The 21096-nt window shown below is 57.1% G+C and overlaps 4 protein-coding genes across 4 annotated transcripts; 3 read left to right on the top strand and 1 right to left on the bottom strand.

Moving 5' to 3' along the window:
* The first annotated feature begins 3502 nt into the window (after positions 1 to 3502).
* On the top strand, positions 3503 to 9220 carry PHACADRAFT_252854 (uncharacterized protein). The gene is made up of 8 exons (XM_007393744.1): positions 3503 to 3649; positions 3703 to 4640; positions 4713 to 7663; positions 7723 to 8385; positions 8439 to 8591; positions 8647 to 8864; positions 8928 to 8993; positions 9056 to 9220. The coding sequence occupies exons 1-3, from the start codon at positions 3570 to 3572 to the stop codon at positions 7013 to 7015; spliced, it is 3321 nt and encodes a 1106-aa protein (XP_007393806.1). The 5' UTR covers positions 3503 to 3569; the 3' UTR covers positions 7016 to 7663; positions 7723 to 8385; positions 8439 to 8591; positions 8647 to 8864; positions 8928 to 8993; positions 9056 to 9220.
* Positions 9221 to 11867: 2647 nt separating this feature from the next.
* PHACADRAFT_193612 (uncharacterized protein) lies at positions 11868 to 14996 on the top strand (the record flags this gene model as incomplete). The annotated part of the gene is made up of 15 exons (XM_007393743.1): positions 11868 to 11918; positions 11989 to 12069; positions 12126 to 12135; positions 12181 to 12321; positions 12376 to 12391; positions 12454 to 12502; positions 12561 to 12592; positions 12643 to 12815; positions 13631 to 13651; positions 13702 to 13898; positions 13955 to 14050; positions 14106 to 14262; positions 14319 to 14510; positions 14569 to 14789; positions 14844 to 14996. 15 exons carry the CDS (start codon positions 11868 to 11870, stop codon positions 14994 to 14996), a joined length of 1590 nt encoding a protein of 529 aa, XP_007393805.1.
* A 190-nt stretch (positions 14997 to 15186) lies between these two features.
* PHACADRAFT_207305 (uncharacterized protein) lies at positions 15187 to 18365 on the top strand (the record flags this gene model as incomplete). Its single annotated transcript, XM_007393742.1, has 5 exons — positions 15187 to 15253; positions 15308 to 15492; positions 15544 to 15823; positions 15874 to 16052; positions 16116 to 18365. The coding sequence occupies 5 exons, from the start codon at positions 15187 to 15189 to the stop codon at positions 17433 to 17435; spliced, it is 2031 nt and encodes a 676-aa protein (XP_007393804.1). The 3' UTR covers positions 17436 to 18365.
* A 2251-nt stretch (positions 18366 to 20616) lies between these two features.
* On the bottom strand, positions 20617 to 21072 carry PHACADRAFT_90578 (uncharacterized protein; the record flags this gene model as incomplete). The annotated part of the gene is made up of 1 exon (XM_007393741.1): positions 20617 to 21072. A coding segment is annotated over one exon (456 nt), but the record flags the coding sequence as incomplete, so codon positions are not given.
* Positions 21073 to 21096: the final 24 nt, after the last annotated feature.

Below are 21096 nucleotides of genomic sequence, written 5' to 3'. Positions count from 1 at the left end.
GATGACAGCTTTGCGGAGGATCAGCCAGCTGTGATCGGACGCTGGGACTCGGAATTAACCTTCTCTTGAACGCGATCGCGCGAGCCGTCGTACCTAGCCTGAAACGCGCACGGCGGGCGGTTGACGAGCCCTCGACAGCGCAGGCTCTCTGGCGCCGGGGGTGCCCTCTGCTTCTCAGGCGCTCCGACCCGGACAGCGGAAGTGGGAATGTGCGAAGCTGCTCGCTGTGAGAAGTGCGGCCGCGGTGCTCTGCCCATGTCGGGCTTAGGCCGCTCAGCAGCCAGCTGATCACGATATGTACACAACTGAATCAGTGGAGAACAAGGTGGATCGGGTTCCACGCATGCCCAACAACCTCTGCCGGATGCACTCACGCGTCTACCTCGGCGCGTACCGCAGCTCAGACCCCGGAACCGCCGTCCGATGGTAGCAACTCACCCACCTCGCAAACTTTGCCTCTGGCTTCTGGCCTCTGTGCCGCTTTTTCCAAGACGCCCATCCACCGCAGACGCCGCGCAGCGCGCTTCCCGCCCTAGCTCGGCTACTTTGCCAACATCCTTATGTAAAAAAAGGGCTCTCGACATTGGTCACGTACTGGCTGACAAAGTGAACGTCGGCTGTTGCTGACATGGGCAGCAGCTACGCTCGCCCTTCACCGCCGACGGTGCGTCGTGCTGACCAACACCCAGGAGTTCTCCCTTCAGAACAGGCATTTGGGTCCCCTTCGGCATTAGCACGTCGTCTCGGTAACCTGAGACACTAACGACTGAATTGACCTGTTTTCCGTGGCGGTGAAGCATCCAGACAGTGTCGACCGACTCGACGGTGATGGGCGGGTGGATTCACTTGTCCGCCTCGGTGTACGCGGCATACTGTATCCTGTGCGTTTACGCCGTGCCTCCAGCTGCTTAGTCTCTGCGGCTGACGACAGACCAAACAGTGGATTAGGCGCGAAAATCCGTGGTCTGTTAACTTGGTACCAGCTGCTATGTCCGCCATCCCTGCCAACGCAGCAGCTGCAGCCGATTGGAGTTGCTGCCAGAGGCACATGTGCGGCATCAAACGGGGCGCGAGTGTGCAACAGATTGCGTGCAACGTCCTCGTCGGGAGAAGTGCACCGTCACCAGCCCCGTACGTGCTTCGGGCGCTTGGGACAAAATGGGCACTACGCTGCCTGCAGATGGGGCAGAGACCTGGTTCTCGACACGAGCCGCCGCTCTCGTGGGAAAAAAAAAAAAAGAAAAAGACAGCAGCGGAGAGCGGGCCTCGACTGCGCTGACGGGGGCACGCTCTGTCGGGCGGTTCTGGCGTGTGGACGATCCTCGCGCCGCAAGTGGGCATGCGCGTTGCAATTGTAGAAACGTGCCAGCGAGAGATCACAGTGGAACCGCGCCGAGCCACGCCGGGGCAGGTCGCCTGGCTCGAGTGTTGCTTGCGTCACAGCCGGGGAGTGCCATCAGCTAAGGGGGAAGGCGAGGTCTTCTAGCGTCTTCGGGCCGGCGTGCCCCCTCCACCCAGCGAAAAGCGCGGCGTCGCGGTGCCCGACAATGCGATGCAGCGTTGCCAGCAGCGCATAGTCTCCCGCAGCAAGCGCAGGGGCGCAGTGATCGTGTAGACACATATGAATGCTGTAGTACGAATGTTGCGAGGCACTGCAACAAGCCTATCACAATTTCATACCGCAGCGGCAGGGCTGGCTTCAGACATACCCCGATTGACGGAGAGTACCGCACGCGCCCATGACTGTGCAGCCAGAACAGCGGTATGGGAATGTTGTGGCCTTGACACGAGATTTTCTGCCCCGGCTGCATGCTCGGTTGTCCTTCCGTAGGACCGAGCTCGGAGCGCGTGTAACGTAACCACTATCTCCTAGGTGAGCAACGCACTTTATGGGCGGGTGTGCTTGCCGCTGAGGCCCTGATATTTAGCTTCAGGTCTGTGCGGGCCTTGCCGAACATTAAAGCAGGTGCAGAGGTGGTGCAGAGCATCGTCACTGACGTGTCGCGTCGGCACATTTCCTGATATGGAGCGAGGCGGGGTCCGTCGTCTCCCGCCCTTTCTCTCGGCCGCTGCATCAGGCGAGTCAGGGTGCAACTCGAGTCGACGTGAATGGGCCTCAGGGCATGAGTTACCAATTTTTCCTACCGCCACTAACTCTCGCGGTGCCCGCTCGCGCCTCCAACATTGATACGGTGGCGTACCGGCGGTGCATGCACGGTTGATGTTCCAAGGCTTGCAACTCCTTGCGACAATCTTGCGGTCGGCGAGCCCGGCCACACGAGATAAGAAGAGTGTCCCGAAAGGCCCGACCGGACACTCCTCAGCGGCAACGCAGAGCTGTTCGAGTGCGAGTTCTGGACAGCCCCGTATCACGGCTGCGATCGCCTTCTCCCGCCGCGCGCCAGAGGGCAGCACACGGGTCAGGACACATGCGTCGAACCACAGGCCCACTGTGGCGTCATCGGTCTCGGTTCGTGCGCGCCCGTGCGTACTTGGGATGGAGCCACTGTGGGTTCTTGGATGGCGGCAGCCGTGGTTAGACGGCTGTCGACGAGGGCGTTGTGCGGAGAAAAAGTCGCTGTAAGGTGGAGAGAATCCCGACGTCGGGACCGCTCAGGAAGCAGCCAAAGGGCTCTCCCGACGTATTCGGGTCTGTCCACAAATGTTGAGGAACACCTTGCGTTCGTACGCGACGTGATTGGCGGCGCGAGAGACCACGCGTTGGGGAAGAGGGGGAGCAGGTGGCACGGATGGGGCATAGGGCGGATGCCGCATGAGCCCGCCAGTGGCCGCGTCGTGGGTGACACTGGACGCATCGCTTTGGGCAGGGCGGCGGGCTGATCGGCGATGGCGTCGACTTGGCGGGAGACATGCGGACAACGGCGGTGTCGAGTCGCACGCCCGGGCACCTCGTCCGTGAGACTGCGCCGTACACCTCTTTGCCGATCTTAGGGCTCAGTTACGGCATTTGAAAAGGGAGCGTGGGGTAAGACATACGGCGTACGGACGGACAGTCGTCCCTGTAATGCGCACGCCTCGACCTAGAGATTGGAAGAGAAGTTTTACGGGGGCGCCAGGTGAACGCGTGAAGAAGCGATTTGACTGGTGTGGGATAACCTCTGAAGGCAAGGCTACCTTGGAGTTGGCACTGATGGACCAATGAGTCAAGTTGACGCAAGAGCGCACACGAACTCGGTAAAAGCGTACCATCGTTATGTAATTGCACCACGCCGATTCAGATCAGCAAAGCGGGCAAGGCAAAGCGGCCGACATGGACAGAATATTTAATATTCCAAGCGTCGTCGCGGCGGCGCTTTTGGGTGCGCCGCGTCCGAAAAGGGCAAGCTTGGGCCCCGAAAACTAACAGGACCAAACAAAGGCGCGCCTGGGCGGGCGCGGAGATCGTTCAACCGCGAGTTCACACCGCTGCATGCCCGTCTCCAACTGCTCCACAGGCAGCCCCAGCGGCCTCCGCATTTCCTAACGACACTTTCACGACGCTTTTCACGACAACACACAGCCCATGTATCCATCCTCGACGCTGTAGCCCTCTTTCATATATAAACACCATGCTCTCTTTGTCGCTCCTCGTCCTCTGCTTCGTACCCGACCTCGCAGCCGCCCAGTCCCAGTACTCAGCGATCCCGAGGTAACGCGTCGCCTGTTTCTTGGCCAGATAAATAGGCTCTGACGCCGCTCCAGATGGGGTCAAGCCGTAGCCCTGGTTGCAAATACCCTCTATATACACGGCGGACGAACGGACCCGTACAACGCTTTCTCCTACAGCTCTGCGCCGCCAAACAACGACCTGCTCTCCTTGTCCCTCGCCTCTTCTTTTGATCTCACCTCGCCGCCCATCCAGTACGTCGGGGGCTGCGAGAACTGCTCTTCTTCGCAAGGTCCGGCAGTCGCATGGCATACACTCACCCCCTTCAACACTTCCACCCTCCTCCTCTTTGGTGGAGACCCTGGTCCCAACTCTCCCGTAGTGCTGCCTGACAGGAACGACTCGGCGGTGCTCCTCAACGTGCCAAGCTCAGCGAACGCTACCTGGGACTTTGAGACGGACTCATGGGCCAATGAACCGATGCGCAGGATGTACCACTCTGCAGTCGAGGCGCTTGGGATGGTATGGATTGTAGGAGGGGAAAAGGCAGACGGCTCTGGCAGTGCATTCTCTGAACACTACGTCTTCAACCCGAACGGTCCATCCTTCACTCTCCTTCCCTCTGCGAACGGACCTCCGGACATTACAGGCCACCAGTCTGCCGTGCTCTCTGACGGAAAATTGCTCGTCTTTGGAGGCTATTCCCCGTCAGAGGAGTCTTTGATCCCCCTCAGCACCATATGGTCTCTCGATCTCACGCAACCATCCAGCCTCACCTGGTCCACTCTATCCGTGTCTACCTCCTCTGTGCCTCCTCCGCGTCGCAACTTTGCAGCAACCGTCCTAGATTCAGGTCAAGTCCTCATCCAGGGCGGTGCCGATGCGGTCCTCCAGAACAGCTTCAGCGACGGCTGGGTCCTCGACACGACGCAGTCTCCCATGGTGTGGTCCAACGTCAGTGCGCTTACACAGCTCGGTCCCAGGCGCGACCACTTCGCCGTCGGCCTGGGCACTGCCGCTATCATGGGCTTCGGTAGGGTCTCTTCCATTCTTTGCGCAACGTGGGGCAGTCCCTGACACGGTGAAACGAACTTGTCCCCCATAGGCTACGCGCAGAACGGCGCAGCACCGGCGTCTCTCGCCGTCTTCGACCTGTCCTCGGGCGCGTTCCAGACTGCATACACGCCCCTGGCCGCCGTCACGAGCCCCACGGCGACGACGCTGCCCGTGCCTGGCCAGACAGGAACGACGACAGGCACCGCTTTGCCCCCCACTGCGGGCTGGCCCGCGCCGAGTGCGTCGACTACTGCAGGAGGTGGCGGCGGGGGCAATCCCAACCAGGGCGGCCCTGGAGGTAGCGGAAACGGGAACGGCAATGGGAACGGAAACGGTAATGGGAATGGGAATGGGAACGGGAATGGCAATGGGGGCGGCAATGGAAATGGCGGGGACCCTTCATCCACAGGTGCTGATGCGAAGAGCCACACCACGACAGTCGCACTGGCCAGCACCTTCGGCGCTCTCGCCCTCCTGGTAGGCGGCGCCGCCGCCACTTGGTACATCAGACGCCGCCGGTCACAGGAAAGCTTCCATCTCCTCAGCGACTCTGCAGACGAGGAAAGCTCGTACGGCCGTCGCCCTATCCCGGTCGCTGGCATGGCAGGCACCCGAGAAAAGGGCCTGCCGCGCGTGCCTGTCGTTCGCTCCGTGCGGGATAGGCTGAGCAGGGTCGTGCCTGGACTTGCCACGGCCCAGGATCGGCAGGAACGCCGCGACATGCTCGCCGACGAAGACACACGCGAGTTCGACGAAGATGGCTGGCACCATGTTCGTCGCAACCCGAGCGGCGGAGGGGCTTTCGGGCGACGTCCGACGCTCGAGAGGGTTTATGACTCTCTGGCCTCCCTGCGTACCGTCGGTGGCGCCATGATCGAGTACGCCGCAGGTGCTGCGGCTGCGGGCACACGGAGCCTGAAGTCAAGAGAACCGAGCACCGCGTCCAAGGCAACGACCTTGGATGCTGCCATCTGGGACGAGAAGCGTACGAGTCCGTTCGACCCGTACAGAGACGATTTCGGCGTCTCTGCATACCCTGCACCACCGTTGAACGCTTCCCGGCCCCGAGGTGGACGGCAGGAATCATCTTACACTTACGTTGACCCCTTCGATGATTGCGACGTAGAATCTCTCAAGTACGACTCGGATGCTGTCTACCGTGACGACGAGGATGATGAGGTTCGAGGGTACCCATCACTACGCGACCCACCTCCATTGCCGAAGTTCCAATCCCTGCGTCTCCCCGCGACATTGGACTTGACACGACTGACCCCTGTCACCGAGCGGTCGTCGCTGCCAACTCTCACGGACCTCGCAACATCCTCGGAATCTTCCCTGACAGCTCCGATGCCACGCAGCCCCGCGGTCGTCTCCTCATCGTCGTCGACTTCCCACGATCCACCACACTCCCCCCGGCGCCCGTCATCCATCATCGACGCGAATCCGCCGCCGCAGGGTCAGCTCGTCAAGCGGTCGAACAGCTGGTGGGCGCGCTTCGCCAAGGCGCCGCTCCTCGACCGTCGCGGGAGCAGCTCGAGCCGCGCGCAGCGGCCGTTCGAGTTCCGCGACCCGAACCAGCCGCCGCGGCTGCTGCCCATCGAGGAGTCGATGCGTTCCACCTCGCCCGACAGCCCAGAAGGGAAGCGCAAGAGCGGCAGCGGCGGTGGTGTGCACGCCCAGCAGCAACAACAGCAACAGCGCCTCGCGACGCACCACCACGGCCGCTCCGCGTCGTCCCTCCAGACCGCACGCACGGCAGACTCGGCCGCGCTCGAGCGCGTCGCCACCTCCTACCAGATCGTGCAGAAGGAAGCCTCCACCGCGGGCTCGTCCCAACGCGGCAGCACCGGGGGCAGCATCACCGGCGGCGGCCCCAGCCGCGAGGTCTCCTCGACGACGACGACGACGACCCACTCCGCCGGCTCCGCAGACGGCGGCGGTCTCCCCCCTCTAGGCGAGTTCGGCGGCCGCGAGCGTCCGCGGGCACATCGGGCTGAGGAGGGCGAGCAGCACGCGCTGGCCCTCGTGCTCGAGAGCTCGGCAGAGGCGCTCGTGCGTTCGCCCGTGGGCATGACGCACGCAGAGACGGCGGCGATGGTGCTCTCGCCCGACGCGCCACCCTCGCCGCGGCGCACGCCGCCGTCGCCCCCGCAGCGCCGCTCGCCGGGCGGGAGCGTCGTCTCCGAGCGCGTGCAGGCGTACGAGCGCCGCGCGTCGCTGCAGCTACAGGACTCGCCGCCGCGGCCGGTCCCCGCGCGCACGCGCCTCAGCTCGACGTACGGCCTCGCGCCGAAGCCGTCGCTCTTCGTCGCGAACCCGGATCACAGGCATGGCGGGTCGGGCGATTCGTAGCGCTCGTGCTGCGACCCCCTTGCGTTTTGTCTCTTTGCTTGCTTGCTTGGTTTTTTTTAGAGTGGAACCTTATAGATCATGGACCCCTTTGGTTTTAATTCGCTTTCGTGTTTTTTCTTGTATGACCAGTCGCTGCTTGCTTCGTTCTTCTGCCCCTAAGCTTATTGTGGTATGTCTTTACGACCCATTCATGACCTGCTCCATTCACGATGTTTTTCATGACTATACATGGGACACCTTGTTGTTGCCTTACTAGCCTTTTCTTGCTGTCGCCCCCTTGTTTTCTTGTGTGTTCGAGTAGTAGCTGCAGTGACAGACCTAGCGCGATGTTGTACTGATGTACGGTACCACCTGTAACGATGATAGAAACAAACGACATTATTACATATCGAGTTACCAACAGGAGGTTGCTAGCGATACATAAGTCCGCGGGACTCTGCTACTGCTACAAAATGGGGGCCTGGACGGTCCACGCGCGTCCGATGTACCGTGGCAAAAAGTGAAGAAAGAGTGTCCTATTGCACAAACACCTACGTGGCATACTACATATCTGAGCATACACATCATAGTTTCCAGTGCATGACTTTCTTGAGGTCGTGCCACCGCAGCCGCATCCCCTTCTCGGCTTCGGTGAAGATAAAGTCCCATCTGCAGGCACCGACCCGCGTCAGCTTGGCTACGAAGAAGAAAAACGCAGGAAGACGCACTTCACGATGAGGTCGCCCTTGCCTACGATCTTGCCATGTTTCCGAATGGGCATCCCCGCGCCGACGATGCGCGACCCGCCAGCAGCCGCGGCGAGCGAGCGCGGGATGGGCAGCGCGTACTCGTTCCCGTTGAGCGCCTTGACATAGACATGGTCCTCCCGGACCGCGGCGGCGGCGGCACCGCCGTCATCTGTGCAGTCCGACGCGGTCGACTCCGGGCGGCGCTCGCGCCAGGGGACCTGCACGGCGAGCACGAGGTCGTCGCCGGCGCGCGCGAAGTCGGGGTCCGGCGCCTGGTCGACGACGAAGACGATGTCCTGGAAGGTGCCGTCCGCGCGCTCGTTGCCGACGCCGGGCACGCGCACCGTCGTGCCGTCGCGCCAGCCCGGCGAGACCCGCACGTCGAGCCGCACGCGCTGCGTGTGCCCGTCGCGCAGCGTCCGCGTCACGCTGTACCGCTGCGTGCCCCCCGCGTAGAGCTCCTCGAGCGTGAGAGGCAGCGCGAAGACCCAGTCGCCCTCCGCCGCGTCGTGCCCCTCTGCCCGCGCACGGGGATGCAGGGCGTGCAAGGGCGTGCCCAGGTCGGCGTGGGTGACAAACTCGAAATCGGTGTCTTCCGTCTCGTGGTGGTGTGTGGTGCGGTGTCGCTTGTGCGGATGGTCCCTGCAGGCCACGATTAGGGGTAACAATGCTGTTAATAGAAGAGATACACGCACTCGTCGTCGGACGCGTCGTGACGATGAGATCGCAGATGGGAGGTGCTCCCACGTTCATCCCGATCCGGACGCAACGGTGGTTGTTTCGAGAGCTTGCTCGGCTTCTTCGCCGGTGGTGGGTCAGGTGGACGATGAGATTTCTCTTTCGTGCGGCTGTACGGACAGTGTGAACATAATGCGGACGGAAAGGTCATGCATGGACACTCACTGCTTCGGACGGTCGTGATCCTCGTGGTGGGGTTTCGAAGTGGCCGGATGAGCCTTGTCACCGTGTTCGCTTCGTGCAGAGCTGGAGCTCGCCATCGAACTCGCCGAGTGTGTAGACTCAGCAGTCGACTTGGGAGGAGGAGGAGGCTTCGCTTTGCGTCCCTTGCGCTTGTGCTTCCGGCGACATTCGTCGAGCAAGTGAAGATACGCATCCTTGATCTAGGTACGGCACAACGACAGGCTCAGCACATTAGCCGAGCGTAGATCAAACATTGGCCGCACCTCCACGAACTTCTCTTGTGCTTCGTCTTTGTGGTCTTGGTGCCGGTCAGGGTGCCATTTCAGCGCCTAGGTAGATTAAGCCGAGTGTCAGAGACCGGTCCCGACACCTGAGAGGCATGCCAACGCACCAGCTTTTTGTATGCCGACCGAATCTCCTCTTCGGTGGCGCCCTTCTCGAGCTCAAGAACGGCATAATAGTCCATCTTGGATACTGCTATAGGCATTAGAGATATACGGTACAGCGTTGAGAGAGCGTCTGGGTGTGCAGCAGTGGGAATGGTGGTGGTACAACGGAGGTTGGGAGTCGGTTAGCGAGGCGGGATGGACCGTACCCCGCTTCTGTTTTATGGCTCTGATGTAAGGCGCAACGAGTTATCAGCACGAGATTACTGCAGGTCCAGACAAGTGGGGCGAGAACCCCGAGATCTGGGACCTCGTGTTTACCATGCGCTCCTAGGATTCATACATACCTTCATTGTCCCTTTCATGTGTGAGGGATCTGCATAGCTGCGGTACACATAGCCGTGCTCGCCTGTGCAGCACGTAGTTGATCGCGTTCGTGTGTCTGGTCAGCTGCAACCTCAGGCGGTGAACAGACTTCTCGAGACTTCAAGGGTGATTCACTTTCGTAATTGGCGGCAATATTGGGAGTATGAAAGGTAGGATAATATACTATTTTGATGAGCATAGTCTGTGCGGACGAGAGCAGGACCAGGAAGGGATGTGCAAAGCTACAGCTTAAGGTAACTTTCATATTTCGCAAAGTCGTTAATAGCAAAAGAGGACGAGGGATCATGAGAGCCTTGAGCCAGCCTGATCTGCAGCTGCGGATGAGATGCCGAGTTTTAGACGGTGGATTAGACAACAGCGATATGAAGCCGAGCTTTTCAGCTTTGAGAGGATTGTCACAGTGCAGAAGTTCATTCTCGTTTGCCAAAAGCGGACTTGTCCACTCTACTTCCGGGAGTCGCCGAAGACATCCCGACTCGCGCGCTTCTTGAACACTCGGCGTGAAACGACGAGGAGACCACCGACGCTGATGTCCACGATTGTCTCATCGTCGTGCTGCTCTTCATAAATTGTGCCAAGTGTGGAGGGTATGCTAATGGAGACAAATGAGATCTTCTCCTGTCGTGGCTGACGTCGGTCCTGTCCTAGGTTGACGTAAAATACCACCGATTCAACGGTGGGTGTGGGTGCTCTTTCTCGCAAACGGTGAAGACTTACATATTTTCACTTATCCAGGCCTCCCGTGCGATGTGAAGGCAGGCCGCCGCAGATGCTCTACTCGTCTCTGGTTGCTGGTACCTGGCTGGCGACGCAAGCTGCTCCACATCTCTCACTCTCGATCTCACGAACGCTACGGACATAACGAGACACTGAGGTTGCGTTGTTTAATCCCCGGGCCCCGAGCCCGGTGCCCTGACCTCGTTCTGGCATCGCTCGTCGTCAACCTCTTTCTCTCCACCTCGCGCATACCGCCCGTTCTGCTGAACTTCAAAGCGCGCGCCGTTCCACGCGCTGAATGGCCCTGAACTGTGGTCAGCATCTGTTACGACGCCCGACACGCCTTATTTTTGGGATCGGTCTCTACACCCGTTCGTACGATGATTAGTATCGATCAACATCCACAAACATACAGATTGGCTGGGACAGAAATCTCTGCCTTGATCCGTGACCAGTTTTTGGTCATGCTTTCCTTTCCCATCGGCCGTACACCAACGCTACACATACCCTGTTCTCGGCGCTATTAGGATGGGTTGGCAGCCTGAGAATCTTTCAAATGTCATCCGGGAGCGGCCCTTGTTTTCCCATATGTCGCATCTCTCCGCTCCGCTTGCTTAGTAGTTTCCATCTCGAGACGGAGCAACCTTCACTGCCATAAAGCTTCTGGCTGCTTCATTCCCTCCCGCTGAGTACAGTGTGTGCTCACGCCGAGCATGCCGTTGGGCATGCCGCATCGACTCCATCAGCTTCGAGGCGATGCTGCTGAGGGGGGGCGGAAAGGGTTATCTCAGGCGTTCTCGACTCGATGGGAAGGTTAGGGTTCTCGACGCTGCCCCGTTCCTCGTGCGCACTGGTGCCTCCGCACAGCATCGCAGAAGCCCTAATGGCAGCTCCTCATGGCGCGTCTCCACGATCCCGAGTGCGCCCCATAAAGCCGCTCTCCGTGCAGTCGATCGGACTCTGCGTCCTCCTCGGTGAATGAACCTAGGGCCCGATATCAACCTCGGCGGCAAGAGATTGGTCATAAGGGACTCTAGGTGCTGACATCTGACTCGCGATTCCCTAGCCACATCTTACCGCCTCGCATGAAGGATGTTCGAAGCCCCCTCGACCATTGTGTTGGACGACATCAATACATTTGCGGATGGAGCGTGAGACCCTTCTCTTTTTCCCACTGTCTGATCGCGGTGCTCATATGAAAGCCCAGTATCGTACAAAGCTATGTTAGCATGGCAATAATGGGTACGTGGAAATTTGCGCCAATCTTTGCCGCACTGTAGTTGACCGTCACTGCTAGCGTTGGTCTTGTACGACCATATCATCACTCTGGGGATGGAACTGGATTTCGTGTGGAGGCGCAAGCCTTCTAAGATGACTATCCTGTTCGCTCTGAATAGGTACAGCGTCCTGGCATACGGCATCATCGACTTGTTGTCAGATTATCGGCGAGTAGGTCTCTCATCGTCTCCTACTTCTGTCACCATGCTTATGCTTTCCTGCTAGGGGTCAGTTATGGCACTTGACCTAGTTGTGTCTCACTCATTGCCTCGCCTTCTAGATGCAGTGCTCTCATACTTGCGACGCAAGTTCTGTCTATATTGCTAATGGTCCTGTTCGCCGGTATGCCCTACCCTTTCTGCATGCGAGTTTATCTAATTTCTTTCAGTATGCTCGGCAGTGCGAGTGTATGCGCTTGGACCATGGCGCATCACCATGGCTTTGCTCGTGTTTTCTCTCGATATGATCCAGGTCGGCGTCAACATTGTAAGTCCCTGTCAATTACTATGTATTCATGCCGCTGGTGCTGAGAGGGCCTCTATAAGTTTCTCTTTAGCATGAGCCAAGCGGCAACCACCGACTTGCCGTTCGCAGGATGCATCTCAGTCCTTCCGCTCTCGAACCAGTTGCGCAACAAGTACGCGAGTCTTGACAGGAATGGTGTTCGCCACTCCCTAACAACGTCGTTTCTAGGAGTTCGTCGGTACACGCGACTTGTTTTCGTGATCGTCATTAACTTGTTCGACAGCGGTAATCGCGGCTCGGCTTCCTACAATCCTTGCCGACGCGATCGTTCTGGCAGTCACCTTGAGGAAGACATGGCGGACTTACGCCACTGCCGCCGACGTTAATATGCGCACTCCCTTCGCCAGCACACTCATCCGTGATGGTGAGTCGTATACGCCCCACATCTTCTGTTCGAGATCTCAACAACGTGATCCAGGAACCGTATACTTCCTGTCAGCATCGCTCTGCATTGCACGACCTGTGCAAGCCTTCTAATGCCCATCTTGTATGCCAGTTCGTCCCTGGTCATGAACCTTGCCGAAGTTCTGGTGTATCATTCTTTGGTACGTCAGCGCACCGCCTTGATTTCCCATTCCTCGTCTGACACACGAACCCTATCAGGGCCAAGTGTACCTGCTACCCTTCATCTGCTCGTACGTCTCGCTCCCGGCGTTTCGTCTAGTGCTGCAACTAACCTGTGCAGGCTCACCGGGATCCTCTTCACCCGCCTCTTTTTCGACCTGCGCGAGCTCGGACAAGCGGAAAGCATTGCGCAGCTCGGCTTCTCGGAGTTCGAGGCCTCCGAGTACAACATGATCCCGATGGCCTTCGCGACCACGAACGATGAGAGAACCCTGGCTTGTCTTGAGAGCGGCAGTGAGCTGCTGGACCGAAAGGACTCTGTAAAAGAGATGCCGCGAGAAGGCAGTCGTTTGGTGTAGGGCGTACTCATCTGTGATGATTATGTCCCCATGGCACTAGTATATCGCTATCATGTGTAATATATTGTACTTACTCTATCGTACGACGATATACGGTGTGGAAAGTGTTACGCACAGCTTGCCACCCTCATGCTTTAGGAGCGAGTAAGGGAGGGAAAGCCAGACAGATCAGGCTGTGCCGCTACTTCCTTTGTTCTCGCGCCGCTCCAGCATCAATAAAGCATGGACGCAGGTCATCTTGGGAAGGACACATGTTCTACGAACGTGCTCGTCCTCCTTGTACTTGCCAACATGCGGGCAGTGCACATGTCCATCGAAAATGTGACTTGCACGCCTGTGCTGCTGATATATAACGGACGGCCTCACCATCCTGGACCTAGATCCGTTTGGAGACAAATTGCATGTGCTGGATGATGCAACCATATTGTTCACCAATTCAGAGTCGCCAGACTGGATGTGTACGCGAGGAACACGCAGTGAGCTCTTGATATCCCGTGAAAAGCGATGCTATAACGTTACTTGCCGAAATGGGACGTGGGTGTGGAGTGACTAGTGACTCGTCGCGTCAAGACTCGGAAACCTCTCGCTCGTCTGACTCTCCCGCTTGTTCATATGGGGATCGATGGCCACTTACTCATCCTCAACTCCATGACACCGTCGAAAGCTTCACATAAAAATGCGTCTCTGTGGACGGCAACCCACAAGTCTTCACCCACAACTTCCGTGAACAATGGCTGAAAAGACCCCCAGTCTTCGTCATTGGCGCGACTGGTGCGTGTCTTCGGATTTGCAGTGACCATCATTTACTGAACGTCCTGCAGGCTATATCGGAGGCTCCGTCCTCTCCAGGTTTCTCTCGCACCCCAGCGCGAACACCTTCGATATCACAGCGCTTGTGCGCAGCGAGGAGAAAGCCAAAAAGCTCGAGCAGTTTGGCGTCCATAGTGTCGTTGGTTCCTACAAAGATACTGCACTGGTTGAGAAGCTCGCAGAGAACGCGCACCTTGTTCTCTCCTTGGTGCGCCCTCGCATTCTTGCGACCCCTGAGCGATTCTGACCGTCTTGTTGCTTCAGGCCGACGCAGATGACCTCCCCGCTATCCAGGCTATTTTTAAGGGCCTGAGACAACGCCATGCGAAGCTTGGCGATCTCCCTATTCTCATCCATACCGTATGTGTCCCGGTGGGGCGTGTCTCAAAGCCGTGTACTGACGCATCTGCTGCAGTCCGGCACAGGAGTCCTGACCGAAGGCCAAGAGACCAAGGGAATGGCAGCCACCGACGTTATCTACGATGACTCGGACTTCGAGCAGATCGCCAATATCAAGCCGACCGCGCGGCACCGTGATGTTGACAATGCTATCTTCGAGGCCGACAAGCAGGGTACGTACCCCCGCCCTGGTTGAATATGCACGCGACAAATTCACCATATGATACAGGCTACCTCAGGGCTTACATTATTCTGCCTAGTACCATCTATGGCATCGAGAAGAACCCGCTGGTCGATGCAGGCATCCAGAACCCGTTCTCCATTCAGATCCCTATGCTCATCAAGGCTTCTCTCGCCCGCGGCCGGGCGGGCATGGTAGGCAAAGGACTTCCGTTTTGGCCAGACGTCCACATTGATGATGGTACGTATACCTCTGGAATATGCGTGAAACCCTGCATATAGCTGATGACTCGTACCAGTCGCGGACCTATACATCATCCTGTACGATGCGATTATCACCAAGGGCCCCGAGAACGTTGATCACGGAGTTCGCGGCTACTACTTTGGCGAGAATGGCGAGCACACGTGGTACGGCATTTCCAAGGGGATCGGCGAAGCCATGGTAGCGCTTGGTCTCACTAACGATCCTGAGCCAACAACCTTCACGGATGAGGAGCTCGTGAAGTATTTCGGCTCTGTGGTACGCGTTTTTTGGGATCGTGCGGAACGAAGATGCTGATGAGGTGTACGACAGGATGATGGCAACTACTCAGGTACGAACTCGCGTGCTCGTGCGACACACTCGAGATCCCTTGGCTGGAAGCCGAAGTACACTACCCAGGACATGATTGCAAGCATCAAGCCAGAGATTGAGGCAATTTTGAAGCAAAAGCCAACTCAGAAGTAGTAGCTCATGAAGCAGAAAGGAGTGAATGTATCATAGCACCACAAAGATATATGTATTTCTCCTGCCCATAGTACTGGATTGAAGCGCCGGCCGCGTCGTTCGCTCTTTCACGACCACCTCGATTTCGCTCAATGACATGTCAACCGTGGCTGCACAAACTCTAGGCCCTTGAAGGCTTTCACCGACACTTATGGATTCAGACGACGAGGACATCTTGCAATATGAGAGGGAGACTCTCCGTTACTCTAGCTATTCTCGTGCGTCCCGTCTGTCTTTCGACTGACAACCTACCCACGCGCCCTCGTTCTCAGGACGCTATAAGGGCGAATATCCCGTCAGGCTCTACGAGAAGGAAGAAGATCAATGGATATACAGGTCTATCACGTTCACAGTTCGGCAGGGGACGACCTACAACCCGCGTAATGACCCCTGTGGCGCGCGGGGCGTACAGTACCGTGTCCTGCGCTTCTATGAGATGATGAAGGGTTTCCACACGGTGGGTTAAAATGCTGTATTGTATGAGATTGTGTGATTTGACTCGTCACAGGGAATCCTGGACCTCGCAGGCCGACATGAATGCAGGTACCGGTCTGTCAAGAAGCGATGGATGGCATTCGCGGCAGAGCTTCACGAGCTACTTGAACACAGTACAGAGATGGAGGTGCCCGTGCTTGACCCTTCTGGGGAGGTTATCATGCTACCGGGAGACCCGCCGGAGCCTCTCATGAGCGATTCTTTCTGTGTCGACCCGAATAACCTGCTGAAGCAGTTTGAAGAGAAGTGGAGGTTGACGGTGTACTCAATTGGGGCCTTTAAATGCCTTTATGGTGCGTGGCTGTACCACTGACCCAATCTTGAAGGCTCACTTGGAGATTAGAGGAGGTGAATGAGTGTATAGAGGCCAATCCCGAACCCATGTTTCAGATGCTTTGCCTTATGGATCTTCCTCCAGAGCTCCTGCACATTATCATGGAAGCATGCGGCGTGGACGGCGCAAGGCGATTAGGGGCCGCCTGTCGCCCCTTGAGGATGGTCTCTCTACCGTATATCTATAAGGTGCGACGCCTTTTCTTTGGTCCAAATGTCGCTCCCGAAGTCTGAGTATTCGTGTCACTGCAGGATCGTATACTGAAGCTAAAGTTCGATCCCAAATGGGATGAAGTGGATGGTAAAAACCCATCGGAATTTCTCGACTACGTGCAGTCCCTTGCAATGACTGCGCGAGACAGTTTCATTCGAGACGCCGCTTTTCTTCAGTCGCGGCCCGATATCACTCAGTGCATCGAATCGCTGTCCATCACGGGTTGGTCGGAGGCGTACTGCAACTCGGCGGGCTGGCAACCGTTCGATGAAAACGTCACGAAATTTTTCTTGCCGGTCGCTCTGTACGCCCAAGACCTCATCGCCCGCTGCCCAAATATCAAGAGACTTTCCCTGTCATTCATGGTGATCACTGAAGCAGCGAGGGAGAACGTGATTGCTCTTCAGAAATTGGAACATCTCCGGATCATGTGCAGCAAAGTCGTAGGCTCGGCCACGCCGCATCACCCTGCTTCTGCCGTCCCGAACCTGACCATATGGACCTCCAGCGCTCTAGACTCGTCGGCGTGGACATTCATGCCCTCTCTGACAAACGTTCGCTGGTTATGGCTGACTCGCTCGGGTGATGCGCCACGCATCCTTCCCCCGCCGGAGATCATACAGAGTTGGAATCCGCTTATCACTACGGAGCGTGCTTCCATCGATGGCGTGCAATGTGACGAATGGCCTGACCTTGTCACCCTATTCACCTCAGCATCACTCGCCACCGACCATCACTTACCCCTCACGCATCTCAAGATCTCGCTCACATACGGCATCCCGTCCTTCATCGTGGACGAATTGCTCGCTGCGCTGGAGGGCTCTGCTCTGCAATACCTCGTGCTCGACGGAACCACGTACGGCGAGCCTGAGATCATCGACGACGTCGCACAGAAACTGCCCAACCTCAAATCTCTTACCCTAGTGTACCGCGATAGCTATCGACAATCGAAGGAAGCTCCCGCAAATTGGCCATATCCAACCTGGGAGTACGCACAGCGGCTCGGACGCTTCCACCATCTCTCACACTTCTCCTGGAACCTTGACGTACCGGTGTCGTTGTCTCCAGCGGCCATGCGGCTCTTCGAGGACGGCTACCCCGAAGAGCGGTGGGAATACCTTGAGGATGAGTGGTTCTACCCATCGGGAGAGGTTGCGAAGCTCCTTGCAGCCTATTGCCCGACGCTCGAGATGGTAATGTGTTCAGGCTTGCTAGGCAGCAACTGGGCCATTACACGCTCGCCGGAGGGGAGCATCCAAATAGAAGAGCTGATTGGCTCCTCTTGGCAATATCGTGAGCAGTATAATCCCACCCGTTTTTCATCGTGGCCACTGCTCGGGCTTTCCGACGACTCTTAAGATTATATCGAACTGAAATCGTATTTATTTGAACCGAGGTGCTGGTGTGCTCTGTGGGCTGCTCTCCACGCATAGCTCGCTACCGCATCCTTCCCTACCGTTCTGTTCAAGGGTGCTCAAGCTCAGCATCACGTCAAATAGGACCGACCCGGTCTTCAGCCACAACCCTGGACAAAGCGGCAGGCTCTTGAAACAAGCCCTAATCACAAACTTCGTCTCGTTTACAATCTCAAGGCCAGGTGCCGCGTTTTGGCACGGGCCTTTTAAACCCGCCGCGGCACCACAAGAACCAGCAGGTCCGCGATATACACATGCTAGGACAACGAGCGTGCCGGTAAAAGCTACAGTCTGTCCTCTTCGCCATGCTAGACTACACATTCGTGCCGGCTGGGGCTACCAGAGCACTCGGCAATCCCGAGGTCGCGCTCTTCAAGCATGTGCATCTCCGGGATAGTTGCTATGAGACTCGATGGGGCCTCTGAGCTCTCCACACCTCTGCGCGTCGGGGACAGGCACGAGTGCGCGCAAGTCAGTTATTAGAGCAACAAGAATCAACAGGCACACGCACATGGGCAAGTTGATGTTCGTGGTTAGCAACTGGGATCCACGCGCGGGCGGCGATTTGCCGACGCTAGCCTTCTCGCAGACAGTTGATCTGTTATAGCCGTGATGGCGCGGAACACGAACATTATGGAGATGAGAAAGATTAGACGGGACGCTCGAGCCGGAAGGACAACGTACCTCTCAGGTTCTGTTGTGCCTGGTAGGGCGAGGAGCGAGGTTACGGCGTAGCACGATGCTATGGTGCTGGCGACAAGCCCGGGGCTGCTGAAGACGCCGAGCATGCATTCTGTTGCTCCGTGTTAGCTGTGCTCGAGAGTGGAAGGGGCGCGGACGCACCGCTTGCTGTGTACCATGCGAGAATCTGGCATGAAGGGGGTCAGCGGGAAAGACAGAGTAAGGGTCGGGACGCACGAGAGTGGGAGTCTGGAAGACGAGCGTCACGAGAGAGTACATGATCCCTTGGCGATACAACATCCTCCACAACTGCGATGAACGCGCGGCGCTGTGCCTTGACAGCCCAGTGACCGTCATGATGACGATGAGCAGGTCCATCAAGAATGCTTCGCGCCATTCCATCAGCGCACTCTATTACGCCGTGGGACTTGAATGAGGGACGCACTGTAGAGAAAGAAAGGCACGGAAGCGTCGGTTTTGTTCTTCACATTGACGTTGGGGCCCTTGCTCGGATTGCCATGGTTGCGAATTACCGAGGGCACCATCACTTTATCACAACGGAAAATTCAGTGTGCTGCCGGCTGGCCAAAAGCAAGGTCTTGGTACCTGCAAATAACACGGCCCAGTGTCCTATGCCGAGCAGAACAAAGAACGTGACAACAATACGGTTCTCTCTCCATATTGCTATCCTACCGTGTCGTGAGCACATCCTGTGGTTGCCAGTTGAAGGATAGCAAGGCCTTACACCCTGAAGAGAAGATTCCCACTTGCAAAGATGCAGACTACGGCGCCTGTTATCTACAGAGGCTGTTCAGTGGCCCGCGAGACGCCTAGACATGTAAGAAGCACGAACACCTAGAATCTTCGTGGCGACTAACAAATTATTAGTTCGGCATTCTTCATTATGTACGTCACACTTACCAGGCTGCAGCACTTCATGTCTGTGTACAGGTTAAAGCGAGGCATGTGACTTATGAAGGTGAGCTCACAAAGGTAGTTGTATGCCAAGCAACAAATATCGCGCTCCAAGGTAATACACCTAGATACTGCGCCTAAGTTGTCGTTAGTCTTCTGCGGAGGCGAAAACTCACGTATGACCACTTCCACTTTATTTTCCGCGTCAACAGCTGCCACTCTAGAAGTTTGAATGTAGTGATGAAGTGCCATCTGGGTGAGGCCCAGTATCGATGTCAGCTAACACAGGACGAGTGCTGGGATGACTCAACGTGAAGATCCCGGCAAAGTACATGTCGAACTTATGTGCAACCTGAAGACATGTATGGATGACCTCTGGGCTTTCCCAGTCGACCATTGCGGTCAAATCCAGCGGGACGTGCCACGACGGACGACGCGGGATGGGAGGGCAAGGGCAGATCCCTCAGTGCAAAGATTAGGACCTCCGGATACATATACGCCAATCAGTACTGCGCGTGGTAGACAATCATCGGCCACGACCAAGCAGGGCCTCTTGCCATACATGGCGCGATTGCCGTAATAGAGCACACTAGTAGAAGGGAGCGGGACGAGGCAACGCTCACAATGTGTGTCGCTTACTAGCCTTCGCGACCGTCGCCTAGCTTTCAATGCTGTGCGAACGAAGTGAGACGCGTCCGCCCAAGTAATCCCGCCGTCACCTGAGTAAATTAACCTGCCCGACGTTCCCCACATGGTCATCGCGAGACTCTTCCCGTCGTTTTTAACTGATTGTATGGGGTGAACCTCACTAGCAGATGTATTATAATACTTAGTAATATACAAGAAGAGCTTTATATGATATATATATATATATATCTCCTCCAAGAGACATGTTGTCATAGTGAGTGTAGCGATGAATACAGAGTGGGAAGAATGCGGTGTGCCCGTGCAGTTATTGACCGTGGGATGTGGGGCTGTCGGACGGGTCAAATGCCTCAGGTGACGGCGGACGCGCCTCACTTCGTTCGCACTAGCGTCCGCGGAGTTTTCGAACTCCGTGTTCTCTATCATTCTAGGTACGGCTGTAAGACTTTCAGGACTCCCCCGCGGCGCATCAAACGATGAGCGCTGAGCGCTGAGCACTCGGCGAAGTTCCCAGGTACACTTCAGGTCAAGAGCCTGAGAAAGTAGGGCCTTTATAAACAAGCGAAAAAGAGGAGCCTGAGAAGATAATTGAAGAAACGCGAACTCAGAAGTAGCGGAATATGAAACAAAACGGGATAGATGTATTGAGTGTCGCAAAAATACCTTATTTCCAGCCTGCAGTGCTTCGGGCGACCGCGGTGCGTCGGTTGTGCCACCCTTCGACGACTTCGACGACTACCTCAGTTTCGCTCATACATCCGCCCGAGCTGTGTAAAATTACTGGAAAGAGCAGACCGTTTATGTACCGAGCTACTGCAGAACCCTCTTCACCTTTCCCCCCGGGGCCGTCCGATCAAAACAATGACAGGCCGCTCACCGTACGCTACGCGGGAGGAATAACTCCAGGCAGAAACGCGCCACCGCCTTTGTTCTCATACCACTCCCAATCATGAGCGAGCAGAACATGGACCTTTGGGACCTTGAGCAACGAGCCCACCCTGCGGATGTGCTCGATGGCGATGTCCTTGTGCTCATGCGCGCAAAGTGATTGTCCGCTTGCGTCTATCTTAAACGCAACCTCTTTCTCGCCAGTGAGCAGACGCGTGTCGTGCGCAGAGTCGCCGCCGAGGAAGATCCACGAGCCGTCGCGCGACGTGCGCGCCAGGACGTTGATGTGCCCGTCGACATGACCCGGCGCCTCCACGAGATAGGGGCTGCCGTCACCGAAGTAGTCATACGCGCGAGGAAAGGGGCCGACAGACATCGAGAAGTCTGACGACGATAGGAAGCGCGTGCGCTCGACTGGGATTGATTGCCAGATGGCTGACTTGGGTCGGTGGGATACCCAGATTCGATGAGCTCC

The sequence above is a fragment of the Phanerochaete carnosa genome (assembly GCF_000300595.1).
Source record: "Phanerochaete carnosa HHB-10118-sp unplaced genomic scaffold PHACAscaffold_3, whole genome shotgun sequence".
Taxonomy (NCBI): domain Eukaryota; kingdom Fungi; phylum Basidiomycota; class Agaricomycetes; order Polyporales; family Phanerochaetaceae; genus Phanerochaete; species Phanerochaete carnosa.
Note: the sequence above shows the minus strand (reverse complement) of the source record. Positions and strands in the feature narration are given on the sequence as shown.